The sequence below is a fragment of the Notothenia coriiceps genome, unplaced genomic scaffold, assembly GCF_000735185.1.
Source record: "Notothenia coriiceps isolate Sejong01 unplaced genomic scaffold, NC01 NC01_scaffold00037250, whole genome shotgun sequence".
NCBI classification, from domain to species: domain Eukaryota; kingdom Metazoa; phylum Chordata; class Actinopteri; order Perciformes; family Nototheniidae; genus Notothenia; species Notothenia coriiceps.
In genome coordinates this window covers 15,177,079-15,196,558 of record NW_011369951.1, presented here as the reverse complement: position 1 = coordinate 15,196,558, position 19,480 = coordinate 15,177,079, and the positions used below count along the sequence as shown (strand labels likewise).

Sequence of the window (19,480 nt, the reverse complement as noted above, 5' to 3'; positions counted from 1 at the left end):
GGGGGGGCTGAATGTCTTTTTAGTTGTTCCCATTTTTCTTCCACACACACACTCAAACACACATACAACGTTTAATACACAGTGGCTATTTCCCAGAACTGGTGTCAGCTCTGGCCTTTTCCTAGATTTGGGGAAGTTTTAGACGATGTTGGTTTAATTGTGTCAGCAGAACGGCCTGATTAAAGTAACACTGAGCTCAGAGCTGCAGCGCCGCCACACACCCATTTCCTGTACACAGAATAGGAGGTGGTCTATAAAAGAAAAAGGGCAAATGCCGTTGTTAACTTACCGGGTGTTGCATGATATATGGTTGATGTACCCAAGAATGACTCTGTACCTAATGGAGGGTCAGACAGGAAGGGAGAGGCAGAACAAGAGACAGATGGAAAATAAGAGTCATTGACCTGTCTGGAATTAAACTTTTATGTTACAAACTAACTTAACAATCCTAATAACCATTGTTTTTCCCCAAAAACAACTCTAAATGTAACTTTTGATTGAAATAGCATATACTGTATCCATCCATCCACTATTTCTGCTCAGGGACCTTAATCAACCATGTGAATCCAGAAATAGTGTTCAGCTTTTGATCGAAAACTTAAACTGCTCTATCATCCTACTTGGTGTTGTTAGAGATCACACTGGGCATGAAGGGAACCTGCAGGGGAGAACCTTCCCCCTTTATCGAAGTGAAAAGGTGATCCTTTGTGAGACGTCGATACTAGTTATGGATTGGTATGAAAAACTCCTGCCTCAAACACAAGACAGCTCATACAGTAAGTGTTCACAGAACCAGAGGCCTTGAGGTGCAAGGTCGAGAATCGAACCTGCAGGTGTTTCATTAAATGTAAGGGCATTTCCAACCGCAGAAAGAGAACCTCTGAGCTTATTACTAAGAGCTAAATACCAAGTCTCTACATGACAGGAAAGTCTAGCAGAAAGGCTTTGAAGACAGGTCCAAAACACGTCGTTGATTTAACTGAAGAACACCTGGTGAGGGCTCTATTCTAAAGTGCTTCATCACTTGTGCACATTTATTACAAGCAAGGATCTTGCTTCTGATGAAAAGAAAGTATTGAGTCCATAAGAAATATTACAAAACATTGAGCAACATCCCAATTTAGGTAACATGTGACTCAGAGAAGATGTACCTGCTGCAAATATGAGGTTATTTTGTCCACTTTACTCTAGAAGGCATAGTGTCATATTACATGATTTCTGGTTTACCAAACTCTTCCATTTCTAAAGGATTTGAATATAAATCCACAGGCAATCTGAGCTGCCACAGTTTGCAGTGGCCCAGGGCAGCTTTAACACCTATTGTTATATCTAAAGCACTTGTACAACCCACACACAATCAAAAAATAAACTACAAGCCACCATAACTGATACATCAAATGCAAAGAGAAGGTGAAGAGAGAAAGAGGATATCAATTCAGTTATTCAGGATCTTCTGCAGTACCTGGTAAGCAGAGACTGGAGACATGTAGGGAGACATCGCCGGCTGCACAGCCATTATCCTGTTGCTCACTGGATATGGAGAAGGATAATACCTAGGAAACACACAGTATTTCAAATGAAAGCTCAGCTAATATTTATTTAGTTAAAAAATGGTGCCATGACCTGCTACATGTAATGTGACTTACCCATTCTGTATAGCTGCTGAGGAGGGGTCATAGGTAAGAGTCATTTGACCCTAAGGTAAGGAAATAAACAATAATTAGAAGTTACATATGTGTATTTTACTACTATATTATCAAAATACGAAACAAATCAGTGCCTCTGAACAATTTATTCGTTATAATGGGTTTAAATGGGAGCAAGTTGATTTATCATTTATCATTTTTTATACTGTACAATTCCGAGGAAATTGCTCATAATGTGGTGTACAGATGTAAAAACACCATAACTGTTATCACTATCTTGACATTCTTCACAATGTATCCTGGAAAAGAAGGCAAGATTTACTATTTGTGCCGCTATTTTTTCATGTGTATCCAGTGACTTTATTTATTCTGTAGTGGACAACTAAGGGGATAAGATTTGATAGTAAAAAGACTTGCATATAATAACAAATACAGCAATAAAAACTAAAAAGTATTAAAGCAGATACATACTAGTCTGAGATCTCCTGTCTGTCCATTGGGAATAAACCCGCTGTGCGCATGTTTCTTCCTCTGACTGTCTGCAAACTTACACAGCAAGGGCTGAGAGGGAGCTGGGGGCAAAGCACGAATAAACAACAAATTAACCGTCACTCAGAAATCCATCACCAGCACCTCCACAGTTTTCATCTGAGCAAGAGTGAACAGAAACGTGAAATTCTTTCCTACCCATAGCTCCAGAAGCGATCTTGATAAACTTTCCATTGAAGTGGGAGATGACGGCATTACACTGCTCTGTGGTGTCCATCCTGACAGTGGAGAAATATAAAGCAATGAATCATCACAAAATCACACGGGGACGATCTACTTGGAATTTCTATTGTGAGGAGTGACACAAAATGGGATAGTTTGAGAATAATTGTTCCTCCTCATTTAATTCTCATTCAATTATGAATGACAAACCATGGTAGACGAAGACTCACAAATGGCTGTGTGTATATGAATTGGGACAGGAGGTAATATTATTTACTTGTAAAAACAGTAGCACATTTTTCATTTGCATTGAAATGTAAGATGCTGTGAGACAATGACGTCAACAGAAACGTCAATACAAACACAACCTTCATGTGTATTAATATGTACACTGTTTGCTATCATTACCTCACTGACAGCAGTGTAAAAACAGAAGTCCTACAGTCAACAGGGCCGACTTCCAGAAAGGCTTATACAGTAATACGTTTGACTGTAAAGTGCATGAACAGTAGCTACATGGAGCCATTGATTAATGCACTTAATGCAATCATCATCACAAGTTTATAATCAAGCTGAACGATTTTTTCTACAACTGATTTAATATTCAATCTTCTGTGACTGACCTGGCAAAGCCCACGCCTCGGCTGTTGCCGCTGTAGTCTCGGAGGATCCGTGTGGAGACTACCTGGCCGAAGGGCTGCAGCATGTTCTCCAACTCTTTCTCGTCCACAGAGAGAGGCAGGTTGGAAATGTACAGATTAGTGGGGTCCTGCTCCTGTTGCTGCTCACAGAAAAGAAGATGGGAAATAAGACGTTCATTAAATGTCATGTGTTTTATAGTATATTTCGCATTTGACCTGAGAGAGAGAAGCCTGCTGAAATACAAAAACAATTACTCATGAAGGAGACTCATTTGCAATAAATATATATGCTAATAAACTAGAGATTATGGTGGTTGTGTGCTATTTCCTCATTGACACATTAAATACTGATGGATGTTTATTTTCTGCTTAGAAATGTGTCTGTATGGAACATGGTTTGTTATTTAGGTTTAAGGGTCAGAAGAAGACATTACTTTGAACAAACATTAATGAGCTCTCCTGTGTGCACACCCACCCACAGATACACACTTCATCTGAGCTGAGCAGCAGCTCAGCGCCTCTACGGTCTTCCCTAGAAACAGCAGGAGAGCAGCGTAGCCTAGCTACCACAACACACAAACTGTGCTCTGCGTGTTTGTTCCGAACAAAGCAGCGAGATGCAGGTCCCCTGAGAGCACCTTTCATCAATGAACTCTCAACCATGAGTTTAAGCACAACCACACAGGCCTGGCTGGGAAAGGGACCGAAGGAAATTAACTGATTCAATTTCCACTGCTCTCCACTATGACATAAATCACACATGTGATGCAGAAAAAGCCTGTTTGGGATCTAAAGATATTTTGGAAAAATGAAAAACTGGTTACTTTGAATTAGTCACAGAGGATCAAGAATGGCTTACAGCAGCAGTACTGTTGCTACAGTGCTTCGCTGCAGAAATGCCTACATCAGTATGCATGAACGATAATTGTTAACACTCAGTGACATAGTAATAATACTGGTAAAAACATCTCTACACTCTCTACAGCCAAGCCTAAGCAGGAGGGTGTGTTAGTGTGTGGGCTAGTGGCCCTGTGTGTAATGTGTCACACTGACTGACAGGTTATTTGGCAGGGAGGGATGTGACATCTGGTTTCTACAGTGAAAGTAAATGGGGTCACGGGAAGAACAGCTTGTCAGCTGAGGTCACGTGACCAGTCTAATGTCAGACTCTAACAAACACCGTACACATGTGTGAATTAAAGAAGCACACACACAACACACACACACCCAACTCACCTTGGCCATCTGGGCCTGTATGCCGCTGGTCTTCAGAGCATGGACTGCCTTTAAAGCAGCCCCCGGGCTGTCAAAGTCCACAAAGCCGTAACCTGTAGTCGGAAGAAGGATGGTAGTATTAACATAAATGAAAAAAGCACCATATTTTATTTGTGTTGTAATGTGTCACTATTACAGAGTGATAGATCATATTTATTAATATTTATTGTTAAGTAGTGTAAATATATAGAACATATATTTAAAATGCTCAGTCACGTCAAAATTGTTATCTTAGTGATTTCGTAAACATTTTTGAAAAATAGTTATTTATTATATTCCCAAGAGTTATATAAATAGATTGATACAACTCTCGTATCTGTCTAAGAGTAACTATACAGCTCACTAATTAACATTTTATATATTGTTGTGTGTAATCTGTACATTTCCCTTTGCTATGCACAGCGACTTCCATCAGTAAGTCAAACTATTCCTTTAAGAACCAAACTGGCACCAATGTTTAACCAGATGTATGACTTAAGAACACGTACGTTGCGTTCTTTTCATTTTCCAAAGCCTACCATGATGTTTCTGATTTCTTAATGTGTTTTCCTATCACCCAGTACCTCACTGGTTTCAATTCATTTCTTTAAGTGTGAAAATCTGTGTGTAGAGACTGTAAATCTGCTTGAGTTAGTTAATCCATCATAATCTGCTTTTGTTTCATTCAAATCTATGCTTTCGTTGCATTGTATTGCAGACTTTGCGAATCAAGCCACACTTTCAGCAGTGATGTCATGCAACAACACAACCAGTTTGACAAATATATAATGCTTTTAATATTTTTTATAAATAAAAGCAGACACCTTCACAATTCATGTTGACAATGGTGAATTACCCAGGCAAAGTATCAAATTGCCGCAAAATAATATTCGTACACTATGGATAAAAATGAAAACCAGGAGCTGCATAGAAGGTTTGGAAATTCATTCTCAAATCTAAAATCTTGTGTTATTTTTATATGGTTTACAAGTGTGCTGACATATAAGTAAATAGCATCAAAAGGTAGTTCGACATGCAAAAACCCTGGTGTGATACTTGATGAAAATAAGCTCTTGAACATGCATTGGAGATTTGGAGGACTGAGGACTGAAGTTATATTGCTACATTTATTTATTTTCTAAATGTGCAGCCCGGATAAGTGATGAGGAGTGGTAGTATCCTTACTGACCTTTACATTTGTTGGTTGTCTTGTCCAGGATTGCCTTTGCTGACTGAATCTTGCCATACCTGTGCACACATCAACATGCAGGTTACTTTAAACAATTATCTTCAGAAATATATAGAAGTGAGACTGGTGATATTTAGAACGTTTCATAACCGCCTGGACTTCTTATTGTGTATTGGTAATATCAAGTGTCTCTATACATATCTACAGGACATTACAGTTTAATCAAATCAAAAATAGAATTCAACACAAGCAGAAAAGGAAATATTGATTAAAATACAAAATGTGGTCGTATTTCAGAGACACATACTGAACATCACCGCTCTCCTTCATGTTTCCTAAAATCAAGCAAAACGAATGTTTCAGGTTTTGCTTTATCTTTGACTTTACACTAAGGTTGAACTGTGACACAGGCTGCGAGCACACACAACATACACACTGAATGCCTAGCTTACATCACCATTCAGACCTTGTTGCTATGAAAAGCACTTTCATTTCTGCTTTGTGCTGGCAAACACCATTGGGAAGATGAACAAAACACAAGCAAACAGGACACAAACAGCTGCTGCAGCTGCTGGTTACATGGGTGAATGCCTCGCTCCATATGCTTGTGATTCAGAGGGAAAGAGAGGAGACAAAACTCCACTAATTACGGCATCCACCACACTAACCACTCACAATGAAGCCTATGGTATCAGGTATCGGACATGTTTACTGACTTGACTTTCTTTCTTTTTTTTAAACAATCATTTTAGCAGTCTGCTTCACATACCACGGTTGAACTAAGAATTGTCCATGTGTCTGTTTAAAGGGATGTGGTGATGGGAACATGTTATGTGTCAGAATACATTATGGTTTACTAACATTTTCTTTTTTTAATGCCAACAATGAGGCACTAAAACGGCAGACTGTATTTTATTGTCAAATGTCAATTTAGTCTATTTAGTCTATGGTCTTTTACATTTTAAATATTTCTTTTGATTCTGAACATGTTCCCATAAGTTTCTTCTTAAGAATAATGAAACCTATCGGAAAGAAAAACATCCGAGGAGACATTTGTTGGGATTAACCAAACCTTGTTGCAACCCAGATGAATGTTCTTTTTTTTTAAACTGGACATATTTAGCATATTTACAGCACATGAAACATTCCTTTAAATAATATATATTGAATTATTATTACCTAATAGTTTAATTGACTTGAATTTGCAACTTGAATTTCACAGCCAGTGAAATAATTAAATATATATATATATTTGTATTATTATTGTTACCTAATAGTTTCATTGACTTGAATTTGCAACATGAATGTAACAACTGTATTTTGGTACATATTATGGTCCTGTAAGAGACCATAATCAATTCAGGCTGGAATGACATTGGTATGTGATATCTTCAGCACACTTTGACTCTTCAGCGAACTAGAATATCAATGACAAAACACTGGTGTGCACACACATTAGCATACTGGTTACGCTTATACTGTCCATGTTTGTGTACTCACTGGTGACAGAGTTTGACCAGGTCCAGGTCTGTAGTGGCGGGAGGCAGGCCGCGGATGTACAGGTTGGTTTTGCTGAGCTGCTCCAGGCCTGTGCTGCTGCTGTTGCTGCTGCTGCTGGGACTGGACGGAGTCATGGGGTAGGACTGCACACAGGAAACCCACTGTTAGGAAGGGTATGGGAGCTAGATAATCTAATTTAAACTCAGGTCAACAGTGATCACAAGAACATCTCATCATCTGAGTGAAACAAAAATGCAGAAACACAGAGTGCGTGACCAGAGAGACATTGTTATTTTATTATCATGCTACATTAAAGGTCATCCCTTGTAATATTGTTAAGATAATACAAACTGTTCCCCATATTAGCCAAGACAGCTAATGTCCTCCATTGTAATGGGCCAGTGACATTTCGAAATACTGTACTTAATATTTCTATTTATTTTGTTGAGAAATGTGAAATACACATAATCATTTTGTATGTTTATAACAAAAAACACATGCTGAGCTTAAAATAGAAGGCAGTGCTTTAATAATTAACTACAGTCATGTATTGATACCTGAGATTAGCAGCAGACCTATGGGTCAAAAAATATAATGTTATCATTTTTCTTTTACTGTGATGAGAGTAATCCTAAAGCATCTGAATACTTATTTTGTCGGTGTTTGAGTGGTAGGGGAGTTTGACTTTTAAACTCAAGGATGGTGTAAAAAGGTAGTAAACCATAGCATATAACAAATACCTAATCTTGTATGTGGGCCTTTGTGAACCACAAAGTGATTAAATCTGCGTTCACGTCGTACATCCTGCAATAGTGTTTATCACAAGCCTACAGTTTTCTTCATACTTGTGAGCCAAATCATGCAAAGCATTTCCTTCCCCTTACTCATTCATTAAAATAGCTCCCAGCCACCCCAAACCCACTCCAGATCAGATCAAAGACAAAGCATGGCAGAATCGCACCATCTGTCCATAACCAAAGGACAATCCACTCCAAGAGCCAAAGCCAGGGATGGATACAACTACAGCCATGCCAACAGGAATCACTGAGATATCCTTCCACGGTCATTTGATGGATAAATGTTCACGGCAGCTTCTTTTATAGATGAAATATTGATCGCTGTGGCAGTAACCATTGGCCTGTTGTGTCTCCAAGCAGAGGCCTTACATTTTTCTTGGTGTGCAATTACAATGCTAACTGTGTTTGAGACCATCAAGGGTTCACATCAGTCCTCAGAGACAGTACGCCTACTCCATTAGAGGGCAGCTACAGTGGTACATTTCACCGAGGCATCATCACACCTTATAGCAGACTAAACCTGCATTACGCCTACACTTAAAACTCATTCACCACTTCCCTACAGGGTTTCATATGTGGCTGGTTTCAGATTACTGCCCTCAAAGTCATATACTGTGCCTTCTGATGAATAAATATTTCAGTTTCAGCTGATATTTGGGATCTCATAAAAGCTGCAGGCTCCAATTCATCTGAAACAAGGCTCACATTACCACCATCAGAGGTGGGAATAGCAGCTGCTTCCCACCTCTGTGCCTGCTTGCTTTCTATTCCCATCTTCCATCTGAATTTCGAGGATGTGATGGGAAAGCAAAGGGCCACAACCCTGAATTACCTTTTTGTTCACCTGAGAGGTCAAAACGACAATACAGGCAGCACAGTTGACCCCAGCAGATTGACTGACATACATTACATTACACTCTCTCTCATATTGGATTCACCCAGAATGCATTAATCAATAAAATGGACTACAATAACCGTCATGCATATTGACCAGACGGGGTGAGTGACTGGGCAAACAAGGTTATATGGACACAATAATGAAAGTATCGGTTGTAGAGCTATGGATGGGGTCAGCAGCTGGTTTTATCTCTCCGTTCAGCCTATCAGAGGATCAGCTTCCCGTTTGACATGTCTATATATTTGTTCCTATATCCTTTAATAAATGTAGAACTAAAATTACGAGATGTACCCGCATTTGTGCTATATGAAAGCCATAAAGGATTTCCAATGTCATCTATATCAGTCTGTACATTCAAATGCTGCCTCTCGAGTAGGGGTAGAGTGTAGGGGGGTTGGGAGGAAGAAATAAAATACATAAAAATAATTATAATAGAATAAACCGACGTGTGTGTTTGTGGCCTACCTGTTTGCGAGGGGCTGCCTTCAGCGGGTTGCCTGTGTTTGCAAAGATCATCCTGGAGGTTACAGATGGGATATATTTTAATTTCCAAATAAGAAAATCGCAACGAGCAGCCACTAGAGACGGAATCCGAGCCGTGTACGAAGCCTGTGAAATAGCCAGTCGTTTTTAAAACATCCGCATACTGAAAGGGCTGCTTAATAGTAAAAAATAAAGCCTTGGTCCTGCATAGGTATACTGACACATCTATACAGTCAGATGCACACCGGGCGATGGACCAAGCCTTCGGTCCGGTTCATTGATCTACGACGTCCTGCTGCAGACCGCTCGGCAGTCCCACCTACTACAGACCAAACCATCTCCGCCTCTGCAGGGTGTTCCACATCAAAAAAAACTGCGTGGCCGCCTCTTACCAACTAGCACTAGCGGTTTGTTTTATGTAACAAAGGCACGTATAGACGTCTGGTGTCTGGGGCTTTTTTTTATAATCGCATTCAAAGTGTTTTAACGTTTGATTTGTAGGCTCACAATCAGTTGGGCCGAACACTCGTCGCCTTTCATGTTGTTGTCGTCCGCACATACCAAGCATTCTTCACCCCCTCCTCCTCCTCCTCCTCCTCCAACCACACACACACACACACACACACACACACACACACACACACACACACACACACACACACACACACACACACACACACACACACACACACACACACACACACACACACACACACACACACACACACACACACACACACACCCTCTTCCTCTTCCTACCCTTCCCCCCATCCAACACACTACATGTCAGAGAATCAGGATGCAATGAAATATAAGCAGGGACTGGCCTGAGCTGGAGGTCACACTCTGCCTATATAATCCCAACTATGGGATAGAGTGAATTACTGGGGAAGAATAAAGGACACAGATTTAAAGATAACATGCCTTTTTTGTACTTAAAATAAAACGAGTTCTCTTAGGCATACTAGGCCTGGCCTATATATGCTCTACATATGTAGATCATGTGACAAAAGGTTTTAATGGTGAAGTAGAAACACATTGACTCCTTGGTGAATATATCGATCAAAAGAGGCATTGATATTTTTCACTTTTGAGTGCATTCACAAGATTGATTTGCTTATATGCAGTTTGATAAAGTGTAAACTAAGCATTTTTGCAAACACAAATAACTCGGTGCTTACTGATGAACAAAAACAGGAACTAAAGCTTTAAAGCTTCTGGTCAAATGTTGCTTATTAGGGGTTTGCTGTCAATGGTTTAACATACGCTAACCATCTTTCTACATTTCTGATCTCCCATGTTTGACCTCCAAGACCTATTTCAGTTCATCAGACACAGGCTTACAAAAAGCTTTTAGTTGTTGCACCCAGATGGAGGAACATCCCCCTTCATTAGAGCAGGCCAACCCCCTCAATGGAATCAATCAAACCAGTTATTTTCTTTATTCAGAGCCTGTGTGCAAGTTTGTGTTTTTAGGTATTTTGCTTCGTAATTCTCTTGATAGGTTGAGCCAGGGCGAGCACTGGAAGACACTAAGATCATCATCTTTTTCTCTCTCGGGATAAAGAGATTTTTAGTGTCTTATAACAATACAATGTTTCAACCGTTGTTTTGTTATTGTGTCAAACAGCAGCCTCATTGATACTTGAATTAAGACCCTAATATGAACATAATGTAAAGTATGACATATTTTATGATCAAAAATGCAAAGTGATACCAACTTTCTGTACAGTTTTTAATACTCAATGCCACAGATACATTTCAGTTGGTACAGCATGTATCGAGGTTGAATATGGAGTCATATGAGGACATGGTACATCTCCATTAGAAATGAATTCTTTGTGGACAATCTATAACAATATTTAGACTTACAGTTTACAAAAAATATTATTGAGCAGTCAACAGAATATATTACATTACATTACAGTTAGCTGACACTTTTATCCAAAGCGACTTACAATAAGTGCATTCGACCAAGAAGATACAAACTTGAAGAAAATAGAATCATAAAATTAAATTAGGTTTCATAGAGCCAAAACATTTCAAGTGCTACTCAACTGGCTTTAGTCCTTTGTTAGTATAAATGCTTTGTTAGTGATTTTATTGCTCTAAGAAGTGGAGTCGAAAGAGATTAGTTTTTAGTCTGCGCCGGAAGATGTGTAAGCTTTCTGCTGTCCGGATGTCAATGGGGAGCTCATTCCACCATTTTGGAGCCAGGATAGCAACCGACGATGATACAATCATTAGGAAATATGCAAATTGATATCTCAATATTTTTACAATAATGATTCAATCTATTTGTCGTGCAAATATTGGTCTTTCTTTGTTAATTTATCGAGTAAGTGATCTTAACTTAAGTTACAATGCAACAACATAATACCTTATGGTCCAACGCATACACTCTTCAAACCTCATTGAGGAATTGGACTGGCATGCAGTGCAACCATACAAAAGATTTTACCTAAATGATATAAAATGATACACAGCTGTTATGCAGTATTTCTATTTTTGGGTGAAATCTGGCCTTTCATTTTATACATAAATGACAGAAAATTAGACGGAAGAGTCGAATGATGGGCAACAAATATAGCCATGCAAAATTAAACCAAGACTGTGCATCACAGGGAACGCAGTTTAACCACTATAAACGGATTGGTAAAGATGCAGCAGAGAAACAAATGTAATTGAATTACAGCTAGACAGACATGTGTGTGGTCCTAGAGATGTTGTATTTAATAGGTACACATTTCCCTTTCACTGTTATCTGATTAAACTCATTTTATATTCACATATGAACACTTAAGCAGTGCTTGCCCCTAGCAGCCATCCTGCTGGAGATTTATAAAGCGAGCCTAAGTCCAAATCCCATCAGGGTGCTGGGAACCTCTTAAAGCATCACATTTCTCTCGCTTATTTCCTCCGCTGGTTGGATTACGGTTTCATGCTGGTGTCGTGTTACAAACTACCTCTGATGTTCCTTGAAAAGTCCAATCATTCCTATCTGAGTAATCAGCTGCAGTAGTATTTAGATGGTTTCCTGTGCTTGTTGTCACCCAGTTTGGGAGTTATTGTTTGATTAATCCATTTGATCAAATGTGTTGTAAACTGCCCTTTTTGTGGGATGTTAGATTTTATATAGGATTTAAACGGAAATACACTATTTTTTGCATTCAAGCTGCATACATTGTATCATTTTGCATTGTACTTTTAACCAGCTCAGCTTCAAATTAATCAAATATTGAATCCTTCGATTGATATGTGGCCTTTGGGACATTTATCCATTGTTTGTCTGGGTAATTTATCAAAAAGCTGCCTCTCTGTTTCGAGCAACAAAGTGAATAGGTTTCAAATTGTACAACTGGGTAAAAGTCAACCAATCACAGGCAGAGCTGAATTCATTGAGATAACCCAGTCAGCAATAATGATGCACGCTTTGTCTACTTTTGGAGCAAAGAGAATGACAGTTTTTCCTGTATTGTTTTGGCTTGGAACAAGTTGTTGCTTACATCAAATCCTTTATTGGTGAAGTGTCAAGATTGCAATCAAACGTTTATTATATAGAGAATTACTTCTAAAATCAGATGTAATATTAATAGGCTACAATTAATGAGGAAAAAGTAGTTGATAGATAAAAGCTCATAACATTGATCAAGTTTGTCTGTTCCTATCTTAACAAAGCTACATTTAAAAAATAGTAATAAACGTATGAGAATATAAAGTGTTAAATATACTGAGGCTCTAAACTGTCTGGTTCAAGTTTATGTTCTTTAAGAATATGTTAGAAAACTAATGTTAAAGTAATAACGTTTAACAAGTAGGATTACTTCGATTAAGTAACTGGATAGGTTATGTTACACATTACTTTGTAAGGAGGGTATATGTAAACATCAACCAACCAATTGCATTTCCAATAATACCTTATTAACTGATTATTATTACATATATTCATAGGTTCACTCAGGCTGGATCTCAAAGGCCATAGAAATGTTTCAAACCTACGTCAAGGAAGCACATCCTGGTTACGACTTCGGAGTGGTGTTGAGGTGGGGAGAGGTCTTGTGGGTGGGGAGAGGGAGGGGCTGAGGAATGTGGATGATTATCTGCCCCTTCCTCATCCACTGAGGAATTAGGGAATTTGAAATTCTTGTAGGTGAGCTGTCTGTAACCAGTCACTACTGGTGGAGATTGTCCCAGCTCCTTTGCTGGAGTGGCAGCTGTCTAGCTGTAACACTTGAAGACATACAGAGCTGCTTTTTCTCAGTCCTGTGATGGTGTGGTTTCGCTCATAGTTTGTGGCTCCTCAGGGAATAATGAAATGCTTGCATGTTGAAATATGAGAAACCTTACAAACATCACAGCCATTTTCATTCGTTTTAGGATTGAAAGAGAGATGCTGTATCATTTTTTTTTTACAGAAATGACACCAGTACAGGAAGTGCTAGAAAGCAAAGTCAGGGTGCATCTTTACATTGATTTAAATATATCCGTTGAGTCCAATCCATTGATGCACTTAAACTATTAACAAATAAAGCACATTATGTTAGCTATAAAGATATTTCACTTTATACATACTCTTAATAACAAGTGCAATGACTTCAAGCATGTTCGACCAAAATAAATAAATAATGAGGCATAGACCCAAAAGAAGAAATCAACCCTAAGGTAAACTCCAGACTGTTGTCATCTTTTACAGAAACACTATTATAAGTATCAAGATAAACTGTTATGTTACATGTTATTGTTTATTCTGTTTTATTACAATGTTAAAGCTTAACTTCTTCTTATGTTTCTAATTTCAAGGCTGCAGATGTTTCACTGCTATATAAAATTAAACCGTACTTTAGACACATAATTTAAAGCGCATATTTGTAGAGAACTGCATAACACAGAACCAGTGATATAAGATAAGCTATATATATATAACGGGATAAATTAATGTATAACATGTTGTATCCTGTAGTTTATGGTTGTGCAGCAGTTGGAGCATAATGTTAAAGAAACAAAATATACATAAAGAACAAATATATAAAGTGCCTAAAACAAAACATAAATAACACATATTATTAAAAAAGTTCTAAAACAGAATGAAAAATAGGTCAAACATTTAACAGGTTATATGTAGATTATACATAACATAACATGTGTCAGCAGTTACATAAAAGCAGTCGTTGGCAATGTAAATCGCAGTGTTGGAAGATGAACTAAGATCCTTTACTTAAGTAAAAGCACAAATACTATGTACTTAAGATATTCCACTGCAAGTAAAAGTCCTGATTCCAACATTTTGCATAAGTAAAAGTACAAAAGTTAACTTAAAGAACAACAAGTAAAAGCACTCATTCTGCACAATTCCCATTTCAGAATAATATGTACAATAATAGAAGAATGATAAGCTGTACTTCAATTGTCAAAAGTAAAAGTACTCGTTATGCAGAATGGATCCATTCACAGTATTATATTATTATTGTTATTATTTTACCCTGTTTTTCTTAAAAGTATTTTAGTGTTGTTGTTGGTCAATGTGGACAAAATGTAGATACTTGAAATACTATGTAATTTGTAGCTACACGACTGCATTATACCATAGCATATTGTGTGCTTTAATACGTACTGTGAGAAAATAAATGTAGTAGTGTAAAAAGTATGATATTTGCCTTATAGCATAGTAGAAATATAAAGTAGCATCACATGGAAATACTCAAGTACCAGTAGCCTACCTCAAAAGTACACTACACAGTTAATGTACTCTATTTCATTACACCACTGGTAAATCATGTATCTCAGGCTACACCAGTTTATATATAAAGAGGAAAATCACGCAAATAAATGCAAATTAATTCAGACTTTATGACATAAAATAGTGCAAGTTAATAGTTTTATGACAGTGGCGTCCCCTTGTGTTTGGTGTTGCAGTTAGCAGTCGGGCGACAACAAAACACATCATCCGTGCGCCGGAAGTAGTTTCTGTACAGGACGACAGGAATCTGGCTGATTCATTGTTGGTTTGACTTGACTGAAGAAAGAGAGAAACACAGACTTTTCTAAAAACCCGAAATATCTGACAACAGGCAAGTAGACTTATATCTTCAAAACCAGTAGCCTTCATAAAAGACAGTGAGATGGAGTCAGTGTTGGTCGTTGTTGCTGTGTTTCTTGTGCGTGATGACAGAGGCATAGCATGAATAAGCTAACTTCAAGCTAAATGCTAACTGCATGTTAAAGTACCGAGCGATTAAAGACCCTCGTTTGCTAAATTGACTTGTAATTTTTTAGCTGAACAGAAGAAGTGATACTTTAAATGTTAGATCATTGTGATGCTGTCGGACCCTTTATACCGTGTTTGCGTGACTACGGGTAAATTAGCCAACTGAAGCTAATTAGCGGCTAACGTACATTATATTTACGATTTATTTGGGTCCTAAAATACTCCATAATGTCTCTAAAATGAATTAAACGGCACCAGGACTTAAAATACACAAATCATGAGAATTTATATAAGTATGTCCAATATAATATCCAATCTACTAGGCTATAATGTAAACATATTTTAGGGAACTCGTCTTATTTGTGGATTTCCCGATGAAACGCTTGTCATTATGAGGTCTAGGACAACACACCTGTCAATTTTACTTAAAGAGAGAAACCAAAGCAAATCCTAGCACATACGACATACCCTTAACCTTACAAGTCATTATTTTATTTCTCTTCTGTTTTTTTTGCACCGCATTTGTATTGTTCTATTGTTTTGTCTTTTATTTATGTTGCATTGTTGAAGGAGACTGGGGCTTAAGGTTTTCACTACTATAACAGCACTAGCTACTGTCTGTGCATATGACAATAAAACCTTGAATCTACACCATAGCTACACATTTAGTTAATTGTTTAGTAAAGTGAGTGAGGTATTTGACATTTATCAAGCTACATGTTATGAAACTATATTTAAGAAGAAACAAGCTAATTCTGGCTTGTGCCATGAAATCTTTGTACGGATTTGTCCTTCTTTAAAATGCACTTTGAAAAAATTAATTTTCTTACTCTCTAAAGTCTTGTGAAAATTAAAGTTATCCTTCTAATAATTGCAGATTGTCTGTCAGCTGTATACTTTAAGGAAAACTCATGACCTCATTGTGTTTGTTCATCAGATTTCGATATGGACCGGCTGCTGAGGCTCGGAGGGGGAATGCCAGGGCTTGGCCAGGTAACACAGTTTGATTTGTCCATACAATGATACAAACATCTGATGGTTTCTATCAGAACTTCAGCAGAATTTAGTCCTGGGCCCCGTGCTTGTTTACCTTTTTAGATTTGCTGCTCCAAGTCCAAAGATGTCCCCAGTGCAGCCTGGTTTAAAATCTAACTAGTTTTCCTTAGTTGCATTCAACTTTTATACCCTAATACTACATTTAAGCATACATTTATCAATGTTTAATATAATTAAAATAGGTTAAAGAATATTTGTGGGCCAGACAAGTAATTTCAATTATATTAGTTATGCAGTGAATAAAACCATATCAATGCAAACGCATTATACGTGACACAAATTACAATTCTAAACAATAGTAGGGTTGTAGTGATTATCTAAGCAAGTGCCTCAAATAAACTCTGCTCCTCCCCTCAGGGCCCCCCAACAGATGCCCCTGCTGTGGACACGGCAGAGCAGGTTTACATCTCCTCTCTCGCTCTCCTCAAGGTAATCCCACATCATCTGCAATGATCATTGACTTTTATTAATGGTTATACATTTAATTTGTTGTATTTAAAATAAAACTCCTCTCTTTCTCTGTTGTTTCTCTTCATTAGATGTTGAAGCATGGACGTGCTGGTGTACCAATGGAGGTCATGGGACTGATGCTGGGAGAATTTGTTGACGACTACACAGTGCGAGTGATCGATGTGTTTGCCATGCCCCAATCAGGAACAGTGCGTATTTTATTTCATGTTGTGGTTATGCCCCTTATAATGTCATTTAAAAGTTGATTTATTCTTGTTTGATATGTAGTTGTGCCTTAAATGCCTTGTATGTATGCATGCTGATTAGGACAATTGAATACAGGACAGTGTATGGGGCTCACATCTGCCTTGGCGCTTTATTACAAAATGAACGTTTTAACCTCTCAGGGTGTGAGTGTTGAAGCAGTGGACCCGGTGTTCCAAGCCAAGATGTTGGACATGCTGAAGCAGACTGGAAGGTAAAACTCCATCACAAACCTACTGTCGCATTAACTAGAAAAATACGTTGTCAGTGATGTGTACATTATTTAACAACTTAAAGAGCAACTTCCAGGTTAAAGACACCTGTGAATAAATGTGTAGGAAAATGATGAATACACTAGATTTTCAAAAAAATATATACAGAAATATACACTACAGTGACATCTGGCGGTAGTGTTTGTAAGAAATGTTTCACTTCCGCATAAAAAAGCCTCGGCACGTGACCTCCCTGCGTGTGACGTAACACGGGGGACACAAGGGGAGAGCGGCGCGTGTAACGTATTAATAAAACATGGATCCCAATGCTAAGTTTCACACAGAAGAAGGTTGAACATGAATATTCGAATGGCATATATGACGGACCACAACCTCTTATAATTATGAAGGAGAAAAAAAAATAGAAGAAAAAAATGGATAAATATTTTTCTAGAATTTCTTTTTTAAAATTTATTATTAATTAATAACGTTTGCATAGACATTTTTTTCTTTTGACAATCCCTTAGCGCAGTGTTTCTCAAACTTTTTCCTTTTTTTTTTTCTGAAATTAATTCACTAGCACCCAGGGGGTCGCCAGTCTCTGGCACTGTTTATTTTTGGGGGGTCGCGGGGCTGAAAAGTTTGGCGAACCCCGCTGACCTAATGGCAACTCTACACTACGGTCTTATGGTTGTGCCGTTGTACCGGAGGGAAGAGAGAGAGAGAGCGCGCAGCGCGAAAGGGGGCGGGAAGAAGGAGAAGTACCGTATATTTTCGGACTATAGCCGTGACTTTTTTCCCCATTTTTCGACGCTGCGCTTATATAACGGTGCGGGCTAATCTATGGATTTTTTACAGTAACGGTACCCTAGGGGACTCCTAAATCTGATGGATTTTAACAGGTTACAGTCCACCACCTTTTAACTCTAATGAGGCCTCTATGGCAGTACCCTGTCGGTTATTCAATCAAACAATACTCCCGCCACTGGACAAAGCCCACACCATCTACATTAATACGGAGCTGCTCCGCATGACCTAGAACGTCGCTGCGAGTGCCGGAAAAGAGTGAGACAGTTAGCGCGCAAGGTAAATGAATTGTGGAACCGCGTTATACATGAGTGACGTACGAGCAGGACAACATCAGAGCAAGTACAGACCAGACTTACAGGAGAGCGAGGGACTGTTGTTCCCCGTACACTTGGCTTGAAAACACTCTGCTGTAGATCACTGCCGCGCTACGTGCGCTGGGATCGCACCGTTTAAGTTTTTAAGTTGAAAATGTGTGTGTCTGAAACGCTACGCTGATACAGTACAGTTTACAACAGCACAGTCATGTTCTGTAGCTACTATTGCACTGCGGCTTATAGTCCAGTGCGGCTTTATATATGCTTACACATCAATTCAATTTAGCTGCTGCCGGCTTATATTCAGAGTGCGCGGCCTTTATAGTCCGAAAGATTACGGTAACTAATTACGGTCTTCCTGATAAAGCTGTGGAGAGTATGTGCTGCAGGGGAGGTGGATGCACAACGCACCCAGGAACGAAACGCTAGCTCCTGTTCCTTTTTCCCGGTGAGGGAAACGTGTGACTCGTGTCGCTGACAGGCCTGAGTTTGGTGCAACCTGCCACAAACACGAATACTGCACCATGATTACAAATGGCTGAATTACAATGTAAACTACCGAAAAAATACCATGCGTCACTAAAAGCACAAGCCGCTGCAACCTCAACCGCAACTACTAACTATACCCGAGGTCAGGAGAGCGGAGGATGTGTCCCCTTCTGGTGACCTGTGTAGATGATGACGCGTTTGACGGTATGATCTTAAAAAAAAGCCGTTTTTAGAGCAGAGCTCAAAATGGCTCCCTTTCCCTTTCTGGAATTATCCTAGCCCTTATGGTCTCGTTAAAACATTATCGAAATCTTACATTCACTTTTTTATTGTATCTTCAACAAGGTATAGCATAAATGTAGAAAAAAAAAAAACCTGGGCCAAGTGCTCTTTAAGGTAAATTCCAGATTTAATAGTGCAACTATTTTCGAAACGACACACGTCTTATTCAGCAAGTAAATGTAGAAAAAAAAAAAACCCTGCAAGATGTCTCTTTAAGTGTATAAATCCAGATTAATAAAGCAACTTATTTGAAAGAACACGTCTTTATCATACGTAACC

General features: G+C 38.6%; 2 protein-coding genes across 3 annotated transcripts in view; one reads left to right on the top strand and one right to left on the bottom strand.

Annotated features, from left to right (window-relative positions):
- rbms1a (RNA binding motif, single stranded interacting protein 1a) overlaps positions 1–9,466 on the bottom strand; it is a 12,118-nt gene extending 2,652 nt beyond the window's left edge. The window contains exons 1-10 of one of the 2 annotated variants that reach the window (XM_010796464.1): positions 9,102–9,466; positions 6,942–7,102; positions 5,442–5,500; positions 4,235–4,326; positions 2,981–3,138; positions 2,334–2,413; positions 2,118–2,218; positions 1,647–1,696; positions 1,463–1,553; positions 290–337 (exon numbers count right to left, since the gene is read on the bottom strand). In XM_010796464.1, coding sequence (XP_010794766.1) covers positions 290–337; positions 1,463–1,553; positions 1,647–1,696; positions 2,118–2,218; positions 2,334–2,413; positions 2,981–3,138; positions 4,235–4,326; positions 5,442–5,500; positions 6,942–7,102; positions 9,102–9,152 — 891 coding nt within the window. In that variant the 5' untranslated portion in view covers positions 9,153–9,466. The remainder of the gene's footprint in view (positions 1–289; positions 338–1,462; positions 1,554–1,646; positions 1,697–2,117; positions 2,219–2,333; positions 2,414–2,980; positions 3,139–4,234; positions 4,327–5,441; positions 5,501–6,941; positions 7,103–9,101) is intronic. The other variant, XM_010796465.1, reaches the window with a different exon arrangement.
- Positions 9,467–15,070: 5,604 nt separating this feature from the next.
- psmd14 (proteasome 26S subunit, non-ATPase 14) overlaps positions 15,071–19,480 on the top strand; it is an 11,413-nt gene continuing 7,003 nt past the window's right edge. The window contains exons 1-5 of the mRNA XM_010796463.1: positions 15,071–15,187; positions 16,262–16,317; positions 16,738–16,809; positions 16,920–17,039; positions 17,238–17,308. Coding sequence (XP_010794765.1) covers positions 16,270–16,317; positions 16,738–16,809; positions 16,920–17,039; positions 17,238–17,308 — 311 coding nt within the window. The 5' untranslated portion in view covers positions 15,071–15,187; positions 16,262–16,269. The remainder of the gene's footprint in view (positions 15,188–16,261; positions 16,318–16,737; positions 16,810–16,919; positions 17,040–17,237; positions 17,309–19,480) is intronic.